Here is a 20,580-nt window from a genome sequence, read left to right as displayed (position 1 = left end):
CCCAGGCAGTAAACAAGGATATCCTGTATAGCCTTCTATCTCTACCCAGTGAACTAGTTAGCACACCTATGAGACCTATCAGAAGGAGGAGCTGTGGCTTGGTGTGGTAGGTGATGGGTATGGCTAATGGGCAGAATATGTGTGTACTTAGTCACTCAGTGGTATCTGATTCTTTGTGACCCTATGGACTGTATCCTACCAGCTCCCCTTCTCCTCCTGCCTTCAATCTTTCCCAGCATCAGGGTCTTTTCCAGTGAGTCAGTTCTTCACATCGGGTGGCCAAAGTATTGGAGCTTCAGCTTCGGCATCAGTCCTTCCAATGAACACCCAGGACTGATCTCCTTTAGGATGGACTGGTTGGATCTCCTCGCAGTCCAAGGGACTCTCAAGAGTCTTCTCCAACACCACAGTTCAAAAGCATCAATTCTTCGGCGATAAGCTTTCTTTGCGGTCCAACTCTCACATCCACACATGATGACTAGAAAACCATAGCTTTGACTAGACGGATTTTGTCAGCAAACACTCCAGTGCTGGATTTCTTTGCCACGGTTTTTTGTTTACTGTTTAAACTTCTTTCCTCTGCTAGCTGGCCTTGGCTGGGAGTTCCCATCATAGTTAGAAACCAGGAGCTGACCCAGGCAGTAAACAAGGACATTGTGCATGGCCTTCTATGCCTACCCAGTGAACTGGCTAGCACACCTATGAGACCTATCAGAAGGAGGAGCTGTGGCTTGGTGTGGTAGGTGACGGGTATGGCTAGTGGGCAGAGTATGTGTGTACTTAGTCACTCAGTGGTGTCTGACTCTTTGCGACCCTATGGACTGTAGCCCACCAGGCTCCTCTTACCATGGGATTTTCCAGGCAAGAAACTGGAGTGGGTTGCCATTTCCTGCTCCAGGGGAACCTTCCAACTTAGGGATCAAACCCATGTCTCCTGCATTGGCAGGCAGATTCTTTACCACTGAGCCATCTGGGAATGGGCAGAAGACTGGCTTCAAATCCTAGCTGTACCTCTAACTCCTTCTGCAACCTTAAGTAGGGCACTTAATGGTGAGGATGCTTAGCTTCCTGAAGCATCCATAAAGTGGGGGTGCTAATTCTGGCTGTGCCTGTTCTCCATGGCTATTATGGGAGTCAAAGGACACAAGATGGTGAAAACACCACATATGGCAGTTGCCAATGGGAGAAACAGATCAAGTCGTATTTGCTGAATGTGGAACATTGTCTCTTCCCTCCATCTGTATTTGCTGAGCATCTACCAAGCCTGGGAGTGTGCAGGGGAGAAGTGGTTCTTGTCCTCACAGAGCTTGGAGTCTGCTGGAAGCTACACACAAGGAAATGGCCAGTTACAATACAGCATGATGGATTCTTTGACAGAAGTACAAGGCACCAGAAAAACATAGAAGAGGATGCTCTTAACTCAGACTTCAGTGGTCCTGGGAGGCTTCTCCGAGGAAGTGATATATCCTTTAAGATTGGAAGCAACAGAAAGAGTTAGTCAGGTGCCTTAGTCCAGGCTGCTTTAACATAAGTACACATAGCAAGTATAAACAACAGAAAGTTATTTCTCAGAGTTCTGAAGGCAGGAAAGTCCAGCAGACTCAGGGTCTGATGAGATCCACTTCTGGTTCATAGATGGGTATCTTCTTGCTGTGTCCCCTCAAGGGGAGAGGGAGCCCTCTGGGGTGCTATTGTGTGTGTGTGTGTGTGTGTGTTAGTTGCTCAGTCATGTCTGACTCTTTGCAACCCCATGGACTGTATCCTGCCAGGCTCCTCTGTCCATGGAATTCTCCAGGCAAGAATACTGGAGTGAGTTGCCATTTCCTTCTCCAGGGGTGCTATTATAAGGGTACTAATCCCATGCATGAAGGCCCCACCTTCAAGACCTAATCACCTCCTAAAGGCCCCACCTCCTAACACTATCAAATTTGACAATAGGTTTCAACATGTGAATTTTGTAGGGACACAAACATTCAGTCCATACCACCAGGAAACGCGAGCTTTGGAGGTGGCAAGGCTTGGTCATGGAAAATAAAACAAGGGTCACCTTTGAAGAGCAAGAAAGAGTCTGAAAGAGGTTTGAACAGCTGGAGCCTGGAGTGAAAGTAAGGGAATAATGAAAGACTGAACTGGAGGGGCCAGGAGGTTCTGGAGCAGGTTGGGTAAAATAATCTTGTCTGCAGCTTGTATGAAATACCAATGCCCAGCTCCCACCCCCAGGTGGTTTAAAAAAACCCAGGTGAATTGAATGCAGCCAATGTTGAAAGTACTGATTAGATCAAGCAGTATCTTATTTGTTTAGTTCAGGAGCTGGAGGTCTAGCTTGAAAGCAGCAGGGTGTCTCTGAGGATTCTGTGGGAGCAAAGGACATAACTGGATTTTTCCTTTACCCTAGCTGCTGGGTAGTCATTTCCAGTAGTCATGTGCGGATATGAGAGTTGGACCATAAAGAAGGCTGAACAATAAAGAATTGATGCTTTTGAATTGTGGTGTTGGAGAAGACTCTTGAGAGTCCCTTGGACCGCAAGGAGATCAAACCAGTCATTCCTAAAGGAAACCAACCCTGAATATTCACTGGAAGGACTAATGTTAAAGTTGAAGCTCCAATACTTTGGCCACATGATAGGAAGAGTCAACTCACTGGAAAAGATCCTGATGCTGGGAAAGATTGAAGGCAAAAGGAGAACGGGGTGGTAGAGGATGAGATGGTTAGATAGCATCACTGACTCAATAGACATGAATTTGAGCAAACTCTGGGAGATACGAAAGGACAGAGGAGCCTGGCGTCCTCTAGTCCATGGGGTCACAGACAGTCAGACATGATTTAGCGACTGAACAACAACAACAGCTGCTGGATGGAGGAAGGAATGTGATGTAAAGACTGGTTAAGAAGGCTTCTCAGGAATGCAGGTGAGGAATGGAGCCAGGGCTGATATGGGGATGACAAGAAGGGGACAAACCTGAGGCCTAAGTGACAACAGATTGGAGGGAAGTGAGGAAGATGCAGGAAGACAAGACAAGAATGAGTCCCAGATTCCTGACACAGGGCTCAGAATTCCTGAAAAGACTCCAGATATAGACTTATGAGTCAGTAGCAGAGAGTGAATAACTTCAACCGGAGAATTGATGAGCTTTTCTGGGAAAAGGGGTGTAAAAAGAGAATAAAAGAGAGCCTAGGACCGAGGCACGAAGGACCAGGGGAAGAGCTGGTTGGAGAAGGAAGAGAAAAACTATAAGCACACACTATTAAGAAAGTTAAGGATGTGACTATTGTAAGAAGGGTGTGTTCAGAGTGTCCAACTGTGTTGAGATGTATCCACAGGTCACTGGTGACCTTGACAGTGAAGATGAATGGGAACTTGGGGTGGCATTGAAGTGATGGTGAGAGCGGGCTTCACCTAACAAAGGCAAGTATTCTTTATCTTTTTCACATTGTAACCGAGACATGTTCATTTATTCATTCCATAAATGCTTCATTTATTAAGCACCTAATGTGCTGAGCACTGTGTTCAGAGCTGCGGATAAGACGGCAGGTCCTTGAAGTCCTCACTGGCCAGGAGGAGAAAGATACTCTCATTCATTTCACGAAAATACATGATAGAAGTGCTATACTGGAGATGCACGCCAGGGGCTTTGGAACAAGCTGGACCAACTCTATCAGGGAGGGGGAAGGGGTGGACAAGAAAAGCTCCAGAAAGCAAGGAAGTGGATTGAGGTTTGCACTGGTATGGCTGTGATGGGGGCTGCCCACTGCAGAGTGCAGAGCTCAGCCTGGCAGGGAAAGAAGGCCACTTCTGGCCCCTCCCACGATGCTGGGGCCATGTGACTAGCTTTAGCCAATGAGTGGTGAGTAGTGGTGTGCAGAGCCCAGAGCCCTCCACCGCTAGCTGAAGATCCTCTAGAGGGCTTTCTACCCGCTGGTATGACAAGCAGCAGTCTTTGAGATTGTGGCTGCTCCCAAGTACCCAAGTAACTGCCCTCAAGACACACACCTCTTTATAGACAAGAAACATAGGGGAGTAAAAACTATTTTCTATCCACCTGTTTTAGGTTCATTGGCTGGGCCCTTGTAAATTAGACCAACAAAAAACAGATTAACAAGAGGAAAACAAACAAGTTTATTAACATGTGCATCATGCATATATATGGGATTATCCAGTAATGAGTAATTCAAAGGGTGGTAAGAACTTGGGCTTACATAACATTCTAATGTACATTTCATATATACAATGGAATATAAATATAAAGTAATTTCATATATATAATAGAATATTACTCAGCCATTAAAAAGAATGAAAGAATGCTATCTGCAGCAACATGGTTGGACCTAGAGAATGTCATGCTGAGTGAAGTAAGTCAGACAGAGAAGGAAAAATATGACATCCTTTAAATGTGGAATCCAAAAGGAAATGATACAAATGAGCGTATTTATGAAACAGAAACAGATTTATATTGCCAGGGGGAAACTGGGGGGAAGGGATAGTCAGGGATGTACACACTGCTGTTTTAAATGGATAACTAACAAGGTTCTACTGATAGCACAGGGAACTCTGCCCAGTGTTATGTGGAAACCTGGAGGGGAGGGGAGTTTGGGGGAGAATGGATACATGTATATGTATGGCTGAGACCCTTTGCTGTCCACTTGAAACTCTCACAACATTGTTAATCAGCTGTGCTCCAATATAAAATAAAAAGTTATAAAAGGTACACTTTCAGAGGAGTGAGAAGACAAAGGAAAAAGACTTTATGTTTCTAGGGGTGGCAAATTGTGGGAAGGCAAATGTAAGGGCTTCCCCGGTGGCTCAGTGGTAAAGAATCTGCCTGCCAGCGCAGGAGATGCAGGTTTGATCCCTGGGTTAGGACAATCTCCTGGAGTAGGAAATGGCAACCCACTCCAGTATTCTTGCCTGGGAAATCCCATGGACAGAGAAGCCTGGCAGATTATAGTCCATGGGTTCACAAAGAGCTGGACACGACTTAGTGACTAAACAACAACAACAACAAAAATATAAGGGGAGATCAATGGTGGATAAGTGTGAGTTTTAGCAAAGTTTGTAGCTAGATTCCTCTGGTGCTGTTCCTGGGTTGATAAGAATCTAGAGTTGTTCCCAGTGATTAACTTCTGTCCTTCCTGGTAGAAAGGAGGGGGGACATCTCTACAAATTTCTTTCCTACAATTAGGCAAATAGGGGAAAGGCAAGTAGAGGAAGCTTTTCTTGTATTTGCTTCTTCTTATTTATCTTCAGCTCAAAATAATCCTTATGCCAAAGTGGCATGTTTTGGGGTCAAATATTCTGCTACCCTGAAGCAAACTTTTGTTGTTTTACCATTTGTTATGGTTACCAGGGCATAACCTAGCCCAGTAGCTCTCAAAGTATGGTTTCTGGACTAGCAGCATCAGCTTCACCTGGGAACTTGTTAGAAATACAAATTCTCAAGCCCCACCCCAGACTTCAGTTCAGTTCAGTGGCTCAGTTATGTCTGACTCTTTGCCACTCCATGGACTGCAGCACCCCAGGCTTCCCTGTCCATCATCAACTCCCGGAGCTTGCTCAAACTCATGTCCATTGAGTCGGTAATGCCATCCAACCATCTCATCCTCTGTCGTCCCTTTATCCTCCTGCCTTCAGTCTTTCCCAGCACCAGAGTCTTTTCCAGTGAGTTAGCTCTTCGCATCAGGTGGCCAAAGTATTGGAGTTTCAGCTTCAGCATCAGTCCTTCCAGTGAATATTCAGGACCGATTTCCTTTAGGATGGACTGGTTGGATTTCCTTGCATTCCAAGGGACTCTCAAGAGTCTTCTCCAACACCACAGTTCAAAAGCATCAATTCTTCGGCGCTCAGCTTTCCTTATGGTCCAGCTCTCACATGCGTACATGACTTACTGAAGCTGAAACCCTGGGGTGGGGCTCAGCAGTTGGATTCTGAAGCATGAAAACTGCTGTCCTAGGTGTTGCCAACTGATACTGCCATTTGGAAGACAGAGCAGGAAGAGTTACAATTCATAGAGAAAGTCATTCTGGTAAACTTGCAAAAACTAAGAAGAATTAAATGGTGAGGCTCTTCATATCATAGGAATGAATTTTTAAGAAAAAAAATATTTTACTTATCTCCACCAACTGAGCCTTCCTATCAAAATGGTGAAAACTGGTCACATGGACGGTCTCGTACTGTGTCACATGACAGAAAACACTCTTGCAGAGGGAATACTTGGAATCCAACATCACTGAAGCCAGAACTAGGCTAATGAAGACAAACCCAGAAATGCACTTTCCATCTGTCTCCATGGCCCTGCTTAGAGAATGCTCCTGGATGCTTTGAATTGAAAGGAACATAAGATCCAATTCTCTCTTCTGCAGGGTGAGTCATTAGAACAGCAGCAAAGGCTATTTGGTAATGGGCACTATTTAAATGAAGCAAAAAGTACAGTTTCAAATGAATTGCTTTTTAAACTGTCAAATAAAAGGAATCCATTTGTGCATGTGAAATTATTCTAAGGGTTCTATTAACTGAGAGCAGGTGAAAGATGTCAAAGAAACGTTCTATTAAAGAGCAGGTTAAATGTTTAAAGACAGACCTGATGACTCCTTTGGCCTGTTTTCTATTCAGAAATGTCTATTTTCGCCAGCCCTACATGAGCTCCATAGACAACAGTTTTAAGAAAATATTGCATGCTCAGTGTCTAAGTCATATCCAACTCTTCACGACTCTGTGGACTATAGCCCGCCAGCCTCCTCTGTCCATGGGCTTTTCCAGGCAAGAATACTGGAGTGAGTTGCCATTTTCTGCTTTAGGGGATCTTCCCAACCCAGGGATTGAACCCAAGTCTCCTGCATTGGCAGGTGGACTCTTTATCACTAAACCACCTGGGAATCCTAGTAATAAGATCCCATTTTAAAGCTTCAGTAAGTTTTTTTTAATTGAAATATAGTTGATTTACAATGTTGTATTAGTTTCAGCTGTACACCAAAATGATTCAATTATATGTATATATGTGTGTATGTGCGTGTGTGTTTTCAGATTCTTTTCCCTTATGGGTTATTACAATATATTGAGTATATCTTCCCATGCTATGCAGTAGGTCCTTATTGGTTATCTATCTTACATACAGTAGTGTGTATATGTTTATCCCAAACTCCTAATTTGTCCTCCCCACCCCCCCCCCACTTTCTCCTTTGGTAACCATAATTTTATTTTCTATGTCTTCAGGTCTAATTCTATTTTCTAATACAAGTGAATAAGCTCACTTGTATTATTTTTTAGATTCTACAATAAGTGATATATAATATTTGTCTTTGGCTTATTTCACTTAGTAATCTGTAGGCCCATCCATGTTGCTGCAAATGACATTATTTCATTCTTTTTAATGGCTAAGTAATATTCCATTGTGCAAATATACCACATCTTCTATACACACTCATTTGTCAATGGGCATTTAGGTGGCTTCCATGTCTTGGCTATTGTATTATAAATGTGCTGCAATAAACACTGAGGTGCATGTATGATATGCCATTTTGTTCATTAGAGTTGCCTTAACCAATATGACCTGAATGCTGTCTTGTGGATGGGATGAAAGCATATTATCACTTTAACTCTTTCTCCTTTGGCAAAAATAGGATGCCATCGGCTCTTTGATAGCTTTCCAAATGCCACATTTAACACTGTTTTATGGTTTTTTTATTTGCTATTGCTAAATAGCAATCTTTGTACAGCCTGGTCATTAAGAAAATTCTTCAAACATATGAAAAGTGCTTTTTTTTTGGTCGCCGGCAGGGATGCTTGGTAGAGGTCACCCATATAGAGGGAGGTCCTCAATGATAAGGCTGCTCTATAGACAAAACAGAACCCTGAGCTGTTCTATACAAGGCCAACCCAGCTGTTTCCATCTCATTTACTCTAGGGGTTTCCACTGCAATTAGTCTTGTGTTCATGCCTTCAGTATCCGTGGGTACTGAAATGGGACTACGGAAAATAATTAGTGAAACCTCTCCCTCCCCTGGCCCTCCAGGTACTTCTTACTTGTGTCACTATGCCAGGCCAACACAAGCAATGCTTAGTCTGAGAGGAGCTGTGCAGATGGTTTCCCACTAGAATCAGTGGGACAGATTTGAAAGGGTCATGCTTCTGACACTTGAATGTACACACAAACCTCTTAGGGGGTCTGGTTAAAAATTTACATTCTCAGTAGGTCTGGGCTGGAACCCTAGAGCCTGAATTTCTTGCAAGCTCCCAGGCAATGCTTATGCTGCTGTGGACCACATTTTGAGTAATGATAAATAAAATAACACACATTCTGCAAAAACAGTGACTTTTGTAACTGACTCTGTTAAACCAGCATTTATCTAAGGGTCTGGCTCCCCTTTGACTTGGGGTTCCTTGAAAGCAGGAACTGGATCGTACACTTATTCTGGTTGCTTTGTTCTCTGACTGGCACTTGGCACTGATCCCGCACTCGGTGGGTGTGTATTTATTTAATTAAACAGACCTGGCCTTGTTCCAAAAAGGATTTTAAATGGACTTAACCCCTAGCACGCTCTAACTAGGTGCTCGATGGCCAGGGAAAGAAGTCATTCCCAGGGGTTGAGGCCCTCTCGCTCAAGGTCCCCACCACCTGCTTGCACCTGGATTACAACTCAGCGGTTGCTCTTCTGAAATTCTGCCTCCTGCCCCATTTTTAAAGAGGTTTACACTAGAGGGCCGATCAGTGAGAAGGAGGAAAAACAAAACAAAACCCAGAAAGCCCCGTGAAGCGGTACGTCTCCAGAACATCAAAAGCTCAACTCTCCGCGGCGGGGCGGCAGAACTCTCGGGTTTCTCTCCAGCGGGTCTTCTGCGTTTTGCAGGTCAGCGTTGCGCCCCCGCCGCCGGCTCCCCCGCCCGCCCCGAGAGCCCTGCAGGAGCCGGTCCCCGAGGGCGCGGGCGCTTGTTGGCTTGGTGCAAGCGTGTTTGTTAGCTCAGCTCGAGCAATTAATCTTCTCCTGCATCTCCCGCCCCGTGGGGGTGTGGGGGCCTCAGGTCGCCTCGGGGGTCGTGCAGAGCCCGGACTAGAGCGACCGCTCTACAGAAACCCTCGTTTCCAGAGTCCCTGCGGTGCCATAACCTGTTCCTCTCCGTAGCAGCCCCGCAGGGTTAGAGAAGGGGTAGTTTCGCTCCGTAGGGGCGGGGGGAGAGAAAATGGGAGAAGGAGGGCGATTGTGCGGGTCAGTAGTTGGGCCTCGCCGGGGAAGGGAGGAGCGCACCGGCGGGTGCGCCCTTGGGGAGGAGTACACGTGCTGGGGAGGAGGGGCGGGAGGGGAGGAGAAGGGAGGCGAGAGCTGCGGGCGGGATGCGCCACGGCCTCGCAGACGCAGGCGCCGGCCGCCGGAGACAAAGTTCCCGGGGAGAGCTCGCCCCCGGAGGGCCGACTTCTAGGCGGCTCGCGGCGAGGGTCGCAGGTCCCTCGCGTCCAGTCTGCCTCCCCACTTGAGCGCACTGGGCCGGCCCGGCTCGGCTCGCAGGGAAGCAGGGGAGCATCGCTGGCCGGCGACCGCCGCCAAACTTGGAGGGGGAGGATGCTACGAGTGGGAGCGGCGGCGCGGCGCGCGGGGGCGCACTGAGTGCTCCCGCGGGCGCCCCCGGGCACTGCTTCCAGGACTGCGGCCGGGCGAGCGCGCCGAGGCTGAGCGGGCAGGTAGTGGCACCAGCGCCGGGACTGCGCCAGCCCTGCGACCCGAGGCCGCCAGCGCCACCGTGCCGGCGTCGCCTCCTTGCCACCGAGCCATGATGCGCGGAGCGCGCACACCGCGCGCGGGACTCTGAGCTCCGGCCGCGCCGCGCGCCCCCACCTCTTCTCTCCTCTCCCGGCTTCCCTGCCGAGCTCGCCCGCGGGCCATGAACCTTTGGCCCCAAGCCCCTAGCCGCTGAGCCTCGCGTCGCCCGCTCCAGTCCACGCCGGTCGGCCCCAGATAGCACTCCAGCCGCTGGGGCTCCTCATCTTCTGTCAGAGGCGGCATCCAGGCGCTGCGGGATGGCGCTCCGCGGGCTCCCTGGGCCGCGCAAAGTTCGCAGGAGGCGAGAGATGCTGCCGCAGCAAGTTGGCTTCGTGTGCGCGATTTTGGCCCTGGTGTGCTGTGCGTCTGGCCTCTTTGGCAGCTGGGGTAGGTAATGGTGCGGGCCTGCCCGGGGAGTTGGGGGGTTTGGGCTGGAAAACCGCTGGGCAGTTCTGGGAGGTCTTCCCTCTCTTTCCAGCCAGGTTAGCTCCAGGGGTTCATCCAGTCCCCTCCCCATCGGGCAGGTAGAGCGCACCCAGGAGGGCTGATGGCTACGCTCTGAGCGCTGGTGTCTGTTCCCCTGAGCTGCGCGCGGCCCCTGTGGGCTCAGAACGCGGCTGCAGGTCTGTGTTACTAAGGCGAAAGCATGAACCACTGGCCCCTCGGCGCCAGAGTTCTGTCCCTGGGGGTGCCCAGGGAGTGTGGGCAGCTCAGCGGCGAGGTCCATGTGTGGATTCTCTTGGCCTGGGGCGGACGAGACTGAATGGACCGCCTTCCAATTTTGCAGAGCATGGAAGATGGCTCTCCGCGTCCCTCGAAAACCCAGGTTTTGAGGCTGGGAACTGAGTCTCTGCTCTCGCCCCCGCCCCTGCCGAAGGGGCGCCCGAGGTGTCCTCACGTGTCCTCTCCAAACCCTAAAACTGGTGGGGCAGTCTGTCCCCTGGGGAGGTTGCTGCTGTGTTTCAAAATCACTTTGCAACTCCTCTTAATCCCCGCGGAATTAGAGTGTTGGTGCCTGGAACCACTATCCACACGCCTTCCATCGGAGAAGAGACAAGGAAATTTGGGAGTTGCTTAGGATATGCGAATTTAAGATGGAGAGAAAAAGAAACGTACAAAAAATGTTAGGGATGGAGTAGGGGATGTGAGCCCAGGTGGAACCTTCAGAAGATATTCAGGATGGCTAACGTTCCCATTTTTATGGATGCTGAGGACCCTTTAGTATTGTTTTTAATATTCTATTTTTTAATGTTCTCTGGCAACTTTATTTCAACTTTTTAATTGAAGTATAGTTGATAATGTGTTAGTTTCAGGTGTACAGCAAAGTGATTCAGTTATACATATATGTGCATATGTATATATGTGTGTATTTACAAACATTTAAGAAAACGAAGTAAATGCTGTGATTTAACAATCAGGATATGGGGAATAAAGCAGATGGTACCTTCTTGAGTAGTTAGGGACAATTTAGAGACGCTCATATTGATTGACAAAAATCAGGTGGAACTTCATTAAACTTTATACAGCTTTTCAAAACTCAAACTTTGTGATTTGAGGATGAAAGATTAAACAAAACTGGCCCTTTCCAAAAGAAATCCAGAAAGGTTATTTGAACACCATAGTACCTGGTGCTTTGCAATTGGGCAAGTTGGTGTGTTTTCTCCCTCAATTACACACTGGAAATAACAAAATACCTAGAGGCTCTTAGATGTCAGCATTATAGAAGAGGTATTATTACCCAGCTGAAGCAGTGTGCACCTCAGGAGAGGTAAATGAATACTTTAAAGGTCTTAAAGTGAGAATTATTTTTTATTTGCTGGATCAGGAAGGCCTTTAGGAGTTCAACTACACTTGGTCATCAGCATCCACACCAGTGATCTTCCTTGTTACTCAGTATGGCCCTTGGACCATCAGAATCAGTGTCACCTGGGAGCTTGTTAGTGTAGAATTCCAGGTCCCGGCCCAGACCTACTGAATTAGAATGTGCATTGTAACAAGGTTCCCAGGTAATTTGTATGCACATTCAAGGGTGCAAAGTCCTGGGCCGGACCCCATCAACTTTCTCCACTTGTTTGCTGACTTCATCCTTCAGGGCAGGGATACCTGAGCATGTTTACTGGCTAAGAACTTAATGGTCACCTGTCTAAACCCTGTATTGCGCTTGTGAGTGGCTGAGACCAAAGCAATCTAGGCCAAGGTCAGAGTGCATGGTGGCCTATCTGGGACTGCTGCTGCTGCTAAGTCGCTTCAGTCGTGTCCGACTCTGTGCGCCCCCATAGACGGCAGCCCACCAGGCTCCGCCATCCCTGGGATTCTCCAGGCAAGAATACTGGAGTGGGTTGCCATTTCCTTCTCCAGTGCATGAGGGACTACTGGAAACAATGAACTAGATCTAGGAAACAGATTACTGTAGGTGAGCAGGTGATTCCGTGCTTCCTGTCACTGTATCACTCCCTGCAGATGGCTTTAAATAGTCCAACAGGGCTGTTGCTGACAGAGCTAGATATATGCCATAAGGCCATTGTGAGAATGTAGGTGCCATGTTGATCTAATGGTGTTTGTGACTTATTTTCCAATCCAGGGCACAGAACAGCTTCTGTGAGCGAATCTGTTCTCCCAGACACATGGAGAAATAGAAGGTTGATGGCACCGGTGAATGGGACTGAGGCAGCTAAGAATTGCACAGATCCGGGTAAGAGATTCTTCCCAAGGCATTTGACTTGGCCTCAAGATGGTATGCATGTAGACCATTGTAACCAGAGCTGAGAATAGATGGTTTTGTGACCCTGAATGGGAAAGGGTAGCGATAAGGAGTTGAAAGGTAACATATAGACATTGACCAGTTGTGCTGCTAAGCAACTCACATTCTTTATCCAACAACTGAAAAGGTCACATTTGAAAGTTTTCAATTTTCAATTTTTGTTCTCATAATGCTCCTAAGGGGTCAGTGTTCTGTGCCCCCCCCCCATTTTGTTTGTCTGGATGTCTTTGCTTTCTTTCCCTTTTGCTTGCTGAGTCCATCTGATGGAACTCCAGGGGCAACACACCCAGCTGCTCTGGGAGAGGACACTTTAGGATGTCCCAGAACTTTGGGACACTTTGGGAGGACCCAGGTCATACCACCCAGGGTCGCTACAGGGGTGGGACACGCTGGGGTGCTGGGGCCCCTTCTTTGGGAGAGGAATTCCAGGTATCATTACAACCTGAGAGATGGTTCTGCTCGCCCTGGGAGGTGGTTTAATGTTCCTCTTCAGACTTCTCCAGGGGGTCCGAGGCTGTACGGATCCAGTCTTGTCTGTTCTTCTTGCCAGACGCAGGCTTTGCTTAGATTGGTGGAGATTTCTTCCCAGGCACTGTACTGGCCAGCGAATGGAAGCTCAGATAGGCCAATCCTAGGTTTTAGCTTTGGCTTCCAAACTTGGGGCTCCTTGTGAGAAGGACTCAATGGGATGATGCATTCGAAAGCTCTTTGGGGACCATGAGTTTTATCTTCTTATTTAAAAAAATTGAAGTATAGTTGACTTCTAATGTTGTGTTAGTTTCAAATGTACAGCAAGGTGATTCAGTTATATGTATATGTCTTTTCTCTTTCAGATTCTTTTCCATTTAGGTTATTATAGAATGTTGAGTATAGTCCCCCATACCATACAGCACGGGTTTATACTATAAACCTTGCTGTTTACCTATTTTACATATAGTAGTGTGTGTATGTTACTCCCAAGCACCTAATTTACACCTACCTCCCCACTATCCCCTGTTGTAACCGTAAGTTGTTTTCTAAGTCTGTGAGTCTATTTCTGTTTTATAAATAAGGTCATTTGTATCATTTTTTAAGCTTCTACATATAAGTGATATGATATTTCTCTTTCTTGCTTGATGTGATAATCCCTAGGTCCATCCATGTTGCTGCAAACGGCATTATTTTACTCTTTTTTTTTATAGCCAAGCAATATTCCCTTGTGTGTATATCTTCTTTATCCATTCATCTGTTGATAACATTTATGTTGCTTCTATGTCTTGGTTGTTGTAAATAGCACTTCTATGAACATTGGGGAACATGGGGTGCATATCTTTTCAAATTATAGTTTTCTCTGGATATATTCCCAGGAGTGGGAGTGCAGGATCACGTGGTAACTCTATGTTTAGTTTTTTAAGGAACCTCCATACTGTTCTCCATGGTGGCTTCACCAATTTACATTCCCACTGAGGGTGTAGGAGGGTTCCTTTTTCTCCACACCCTATGGAGGTTTTATTTTAGATGGATACCACTCAGCTTTTCTACCAAGTTTCCAAGCAAGTCAGTCTTTTTAGGTGTCTGTTTTCTTACCTGTCAACAAAGGTCCATCTAGTCAAGGCTATGGTTTTTCCAGTGGTCATGTATGGATATGAGAGTTGGACGGTGAAGAAAGCTGAGCATCAAAGAATTGATGCTTTTGAACTGTGGTGTTGGAGAAGACTCTTGAGAGTCCCTTGGACAGCAAGGAGATCCAACCAGTCCATCCTAAAGGAGATCAGTCCTGGGTGTTCATCGGAAGGATTGATGTTGAAGCTGAAACTTCAATACTTTGGCCACCTGATGTGAAGAGCTGACTCATTTGAAAAGACCCTAATGCTGGGAAAGATTGGGGACAGGAGATGAGATGGTTGGATGGCATCACTGACTCAATGGACATAGATTTGGGTGGACTCCGGGAGTTGGTGATGGACAGGGAGGCCTGGCGTGCTGCAGTTCATGGGGTTGCAAAGAGTTGGACATGACTGAGCGACTGAACTGAACTGAAAATGGGAAGAATAGAACTTGGCCTCCTACTCTAGGGTTGTTGGAAGAACCGGGTGAGGCTTTGCATGGGGCTGTGTGAAAAAGGAACTAGAAACCCAGGCCAAAGGAGCAGGTTAGGAGGCACAGTCTTATTCTCTTGGGAGTGCCAGCAAAGCAGTGCTGTGCTCAGTTGCTCAGTTGTATCCAACACTTTGCGACCCCATGGACTGTAGCCCACCAGGTTCCTCTATCCATGGGATTCTCCAGGCAAGAATACTGGAGTGGGTTGCCATTTCCTTCTCCAGGGGATCTTCCCTACCCAGGGACTGAACCTGCATCTCTTGTGTCTCCTGCATTGGCAGGCAGTTTCTTTACCACTAGTGCCACCTGGGAAGCCCTTATTTTCATAGGCAAGTCTTATCCACATTTTACAGGTGGGTAAATACCTAGGAAGGAGACAGTCACTCAAAGTCATGAAACTTTCAAGTGGGGAAGCTGGTCCTGGAACCTAGGCCTTTGGGCATGAAGTGTTTGGTTAGTTCCATGCACTTATGTAGGCCAGGGCCTTCCCTCAAAGCCTATTTTTGACACCATCAACTTCCCTTCCCTCAAAATGCTGTCTGAGGAGTCCATTTGGGACACGGAGGTTTAGCTAAACCTAAATCGTTCACCCTCTGCTTGATGGGGGTGGGACCGGGTGAACTTGCAGAGAAGCAGCTGATATTCCCTTTGAGCTCCCATCTGTCCTGGTGACCCAGTGGGCAGTGGTGCCGTCCTATCATTTCACCTCCCTCAGCACATTCTTCCAGCAGCAGGAAGTGGCTGACACGTGTGTGGGACTAACCCGTGAACACGTGCACAGCCAGAAACTGTGGCCGGGGCCCATCCTGTCATTCCAGCCTCCTGAGATGCTAAAATCAGCCCCATCCATGTGGGGAATACTTTTTCACTCTGGGTAAAGAGGGTGAGTGCGTTTTGGACTGACTTCTAGCCCACCAAGCTCTCATCTTGGGCTGGCCATGTCTTCCTCCTGTAGCTCCTGTCACGTGTAGTCTGGACACATTGGCTTAGTCAGGACCCCATTTCTCAGGGTAGAGTCTCCTGTGCCCTACTGTTGCTCCTATCTCTTCAGTGTACTGTCTGATAAAAAAGTTATTCTGCTAACTACGGAGCAGTCAGCCCTATTTGGCAGGAATGCCTGGTTTTGTCTTCCTTTGAAGAGGGAAGCAGGGAAACTGGCAAAATGTTTAGCAACAAGTCACTTGGATTGGGCTTCCCAGGTGGCACAAGTGGTTAAGAACCCGCCTGCCAATGCAGGAGACAAAAGAGACACGGGTTCGATCTCTGGGTTGGGAAGACCCCCTGGAAAAGGAGATGGCAACCGACTCCAGTATTCTTACCTGGAGAATCCCATAGACAGAGGAGCCTGGTGGGCTACAGTCCACAGGGTTCCGAAGAGTTCGCTTTGTATCCACTGTTTCTGGGACAGTGTCCTTGCACATTAGAAAGGACTCGGTAAATATTGGTCAGGTGGTGGAATGAAAGTGCCCTTTCCAGCATTAAATACCTCAGTGATTTTGCAAATATGAGGAACACAAAGCTCAAAAGTTTAGTGACTTCCCAGGATCTCTTGGCTGGCATGAGCGTCCTGGGGTCACCTGGCTCTGATCGCATGCCCTCCCTACTACACTTGTCCCTGCTCTCCGCCCAGATGGGGCTGAAGCCGGAGTTCCCTTCCAGCTTCCTCATCCGGGGACCATGAGAATATCTAGCCCCCTTTCCATTTCACAAGTGGGCGCTTGGTGGAGGTAGAAGCAAGTATAAGAGGCAGTCCTGGTCATCAAGCAGATCATAATCGAGTAGAGAAGACAGAGTCCCAACCCAGGGGACTCAGTGACACGGGAGGACTGCAGAGGTCCTCCAGGCAGCAGCCTCACGGTCCTGCATCAGGGGCTCTGAGAATGGTGAGTGAGTCCAAGGCAATTCTGCGGAGTCTGGGGGTCTAGGTGAAGCAGGCCTCTGCTGCAGTGACAGAAAACCTCCCCAAACTGGGTTTAGCAAAAAAGGGGATTTATTGGCTGAGATCAAAGGTGAACTGTGATGCTCACTTTCTGTCTCTGAGCTCAGATATCATCTAGCATGCGGTGACCCACACCTCTGGCTTTAGGTCCTCCCAGACCCCAAAGTGCTGGACAGAGTGCTGCTGGCTGAGGCATTTCTGCAGAAGCCCCGAGGTTCTGGTGGGTTGGTGTGACTTGAGTCACATGACCTCCTTAAGCCAGCTGCTTGGCCAGGGGAGTGTTAGGCCTGAACCCGCTTAGAGCTAGGTCACAGGCTCTGTCTCTGGAGGGAGGGGACTGAAGCTTCCTCCTCCAACACCTGAACTCCCCCTGGGAGTCTGCAGGGGTAGGCATTTTCAGGAGGCGGCTTTGTAACAGTCCTGTTCTGGGGCTGCTGTGATGAAGGTAGACCAGAGCTCCCTACCAGTTAGTGTTGGGGTAACTCCCTACCAGTTAGCTGGGAGGGGGGTGGTGACAAGGTGGCATTTGATGGCTGCCTTCTTTTCTACACAGTTACAGGAGCTGCCCGTAAAGAACCACAAGTTTCTTGCATCCTCTGAGGCATCCACCCTGCATCCCTCTCTGCCAGCTAGACTGCCCCCTTCCTGATCTACCAGATGCGGTCTTTTAGGGATGTGGTCTCCCCACGTGGTCTTTCCACGTGTTTCTTCATGTGGAACTTGAAGGATGGCCTGCTGTGTCAGTTCCCAGATCGGGAGCATTGCCCACAGTAGGTGTTCAGCAAACATTAGTTCACATTGCCTGCAGTAGGTGTTCAGCAAACATTAGTTCATGTTTTCATAAGAACCTCCAGGAAGGAAGCGTGTCTTATTTTCTCTCTCCTCGGAGTGCAACCTGTGTGCCTGTCAGAGAGATAGCTTTGTATCCTAAAAACACAAATGGGACCCTACTCTTGTCATCCCTTAAGACTTGAAGTGGAAAGTGGGCTCTTCACTCAGCCTGGGGTCATTTCCTCAGATCTTGGTGGTGTTTCTGTCTTGTTATTTGTGCTTCAGTGTAATTCCCGCTTGCCCCCCTCCCCCCCACCCCCCGCTGACCTCATCACGTTATCCCATGTTGTTTTTATGACATATGTCTCTGCTGTCTAAAATAATTTGGTTATTTCTCATCTGTCTCCCCTTGAGGGCTACCTAGCTCACTGTTCTGTGTCCAGAAGAGTGATTCTTAACCCTGGCCGCATGTTCAGATCACTGAGCACTTTATTTATTTTTGGTTGTACTGAGTCTTCATTGCTGCATGTGGGCTGTCTTCAGTTGTGGAGAGTAGGGACTACTCTGTGTTGTGGTGCCTGGGCCTCTCTTGTTTGTGGGGCTCTAGGGCGCACGGGCTTCAGTAGTTGCAGCACGCAGGCTCAGTAGTTGAGGTACATGGGCTTAGTGACTCCGAGGCATGTGGAATCTTCCTGGACCAGGTATCAAACCTGTGTTGCTTGCATTGGCATGTGGATTCTTATCCATTGTGCCACCAGGGAAGGTCTCCACTGAGCACTTTTGAAATGCCCGGGCCCCACCCTGGAGTGTCTGATTGCCTTTGTCCGGGGGTAGAGCCCAGAAATCAGGACTTGTTCAGACCTCTCCAGCTTATTCCAAGTTGAAGCCAGAGTTGATGCACTTGCTGGGCTGGAGTCCTGCTGCTCAGCGTGGTTGGCATCACCTGGGATTGTTAGGGATGCAGAGTTTCAGGCCCACCCCAGACCTACTGCAGGGTCAGAGTCTGCATCCTAACGGAATCCCCCAGGGGGCTCCCATGCCCACTGAAGGCCAGGCAGCACTGGGTTAGAACACTGCCTGCCACTTTGTAGGCTTTCAGTAAGGATCTGAACGTTAAATGAAGGCTCAGACTTGGTCTGACATAGTGATTTTCCTGAAACACGGTTTGGTTTCTTTTTAAATGTAGGGAAGCTAAAAAAAAAAAAAAAAAAAAAGCAAAAAACAAAAAAACAAAGCAAGCTTCATTTTGACCACTGAAGTCTATGGAAAAGTCATTTATTTTTCTTCCCCCAGAGGCATTGGGTCCCTCCTTACAAAATGCATGAAATAGGAATGAAGGACAGTGACACTGAATCCTGTGGGAACCGCCTTATCTTGGGCTGACGAACAAAGCGTTACAGGCTGAGTGGCTTAAAGAGCAGACATTTATTTTTTCAAACTTTTTGTTGGAGGATAATTGCTTGCCAATATTATGCTGGTTTCTGCCATACATCAACATGAATCAACCACGGGTAAACATATGTCCTCTCCCTCTTGAAGCTCCCTCTCATCTCCCACATCATCCCACCCCTCTAGGTTGTCACAGAGCTCTGGGTTGAGCTCCCTGTGTCCTACAGCAAGTTCCCACTGGCTATGTATTTTACATATGGTGATGTGTATGTTTCCATGCTACGCTCTCAACTCGTCCCACCCTCTCCTTCCCCACCGTGTCCACAAGTCTATTCTCTATGTCTGCATCTCCATTACTACCCTGCAAGCAGGTTTATCAGCAATATCTTTCTAGATTCCATATGCATGCATTAATATATGATATTTGTTCTTTCTCTTTCAAGAGCAGACATTTATTTCTCACAGTTCTGGAGGCTGGGAAGTCCAAGATCAAGGTGTTGGCTAGTTCCATTCCTAGCTTGCAGATGGCTTTCTTCTTGCTGTGTGCCCATATGGTGGAGAGAGAACTGGAGGTCTGGTCTCCCTTCCCTTTCTTAGAAGGGCACTAATCCCCTCACGGAGACTCCACCCTCATGACCTCAAATAATCGTTTCCCAAAGGCTGCACCTCCAAACACCATCACATTCGGCAGTTAGGGATTCAACATAAGAGTTTCAGCGAGACACAAACCTTCAGTCGGCATCAGGACCCAAAGAGTTTCCATACATCTCTCGGTGGTGACACCTGGAGTGTTTGAAGACAGTTGAGGGTGGGACCTGTGATTCTGGGAGGTTCTGAGAGCTACAGATGCCTGAGCCTGGTGCTGACCTGTGAGATCCAGTGATGGACACATTCTGTGGCTGACTTTTGGAGCTTCTGGGGACCACATACTCCTCCACCCCCAGTCTTCCAAGATGGGGTCCTTTGTGTAATTGCTAGCTCCCACTGGTCTTTCCGATCACCCAACCCAAAGTAGACTTCTATATCACTGATTCTCTTGGTTGAGCTTTTAACAGGCTCTGTATCTATTGTTACATTGTTTGCCTCTCTCAACTAGGATATAAAAGACAAGGCTCACTTGCTCTTTAAAACCATAATAGCTACTTCAGTGTTTCCTTTCGTAAAATGATGGTGGTAAGGGGGTGATAATTGCATTCATTTCATAGGATTGTTAGAATTAAATGAGTTAATACCCATGAAGCATTTATACACACATGTTCACACATCAGCTTCCATTTTCATGATTATTTTTTTAATCTGCTTACCCTGTGATGACACAGTGCCTGTGTATTATAGGTGCTAGAAAACTATCTGTCAATTGAATTTTATGAGGACAAGTTAAGTAAACATCTTACCACACACTGTTTATTTTCTCTTCTAGAAATACATTTACATTTCTTATTTGTTGTTAACCTTTTGGAGGTTTGGGATGCTGGAGGATGGTGTACCTTGCAGAACTTGCCTTTGAATAGAGAAACTGGTTTTTGTCTCTTGGCATTTAGGTGGTGTTCTATCCTTTGGCTTTTCAGTTGGGGTGGGAATGCCTTCCCCCATTCTTCACTGTCTTTTCCCACATATTTGAGATAGAATCAGTGGCCCTGCCTCTGCCATGTCACTCCTGTTCATTTGGGCTCCCTACATCCTGTGCCTTGTGCTTGAAAAGGAAGAGAGGAACTTGGTTCCCCCCCATTGATGCTGGAGGAATTTTCTTCGTCATGTTTGATTTTCCTGCTTTTCACATATGTCTTTTGAAAGGGCTCGTGGTTCTGCGTCTTTGCTTGGGCGACCATAACAAAAATACCATAGGTTGGGTGGCTTAAACAACAGAGATGTATTTTCTCACAATTCTGGAGG

General features: G+C 47.5%; 1 protein-coding gene across 2 annotated transcripts in view; it reads left to right on the top strand.

The window, feature by feature from the left end:
* The first annotated feature begins 9,339 nt into the window (after nt 1-9,339).
* Nucleotides 9,340-20,580, top strand: part of SLC24A4 (solute carrier family 24 member 4) — a 177,484-nt gene continuing 166,243 nt past the window's right edge. For both annotated transcript variants that reach the window (XM_081548183.1, XM_081548182.1), the window contains exons 1-2: nt 9,340-10,135; nt 12,330-12,440. In XM_081548183.1, the coding sequence (XP_081404309.1) occupies nt 10,006-10,135; nt 12,330-12,440 (241 nt within the window). In that variant the 5' untranslated portion in view covers nt 9,340-10,005. The remainder of the gene's footprint in view (nt 10,136-12,329; nt 12,441-20,580) is intronic.

This window comes from Giraffa tippelskirchi, chromosome 12 (genome assembly GCF_054371585.1).
Source record: "Giraffa tippelskirchi isolate mGirTip1 chromosome 12, T2T-mGirTip1v1.2.pri, whole genome shotgun sequence".
NCBI lineage: Eukaryota > Metazoa > Chordata > Mammalia > Artiodactyla > Giraffidae > Giraffa > Giraffa tippelskirchi.
The sequence above is the reverse complement of the archived record's forward strand: the minus strand, read 5'-3'. Positions and strand labels throughout refer to the sequence as shown.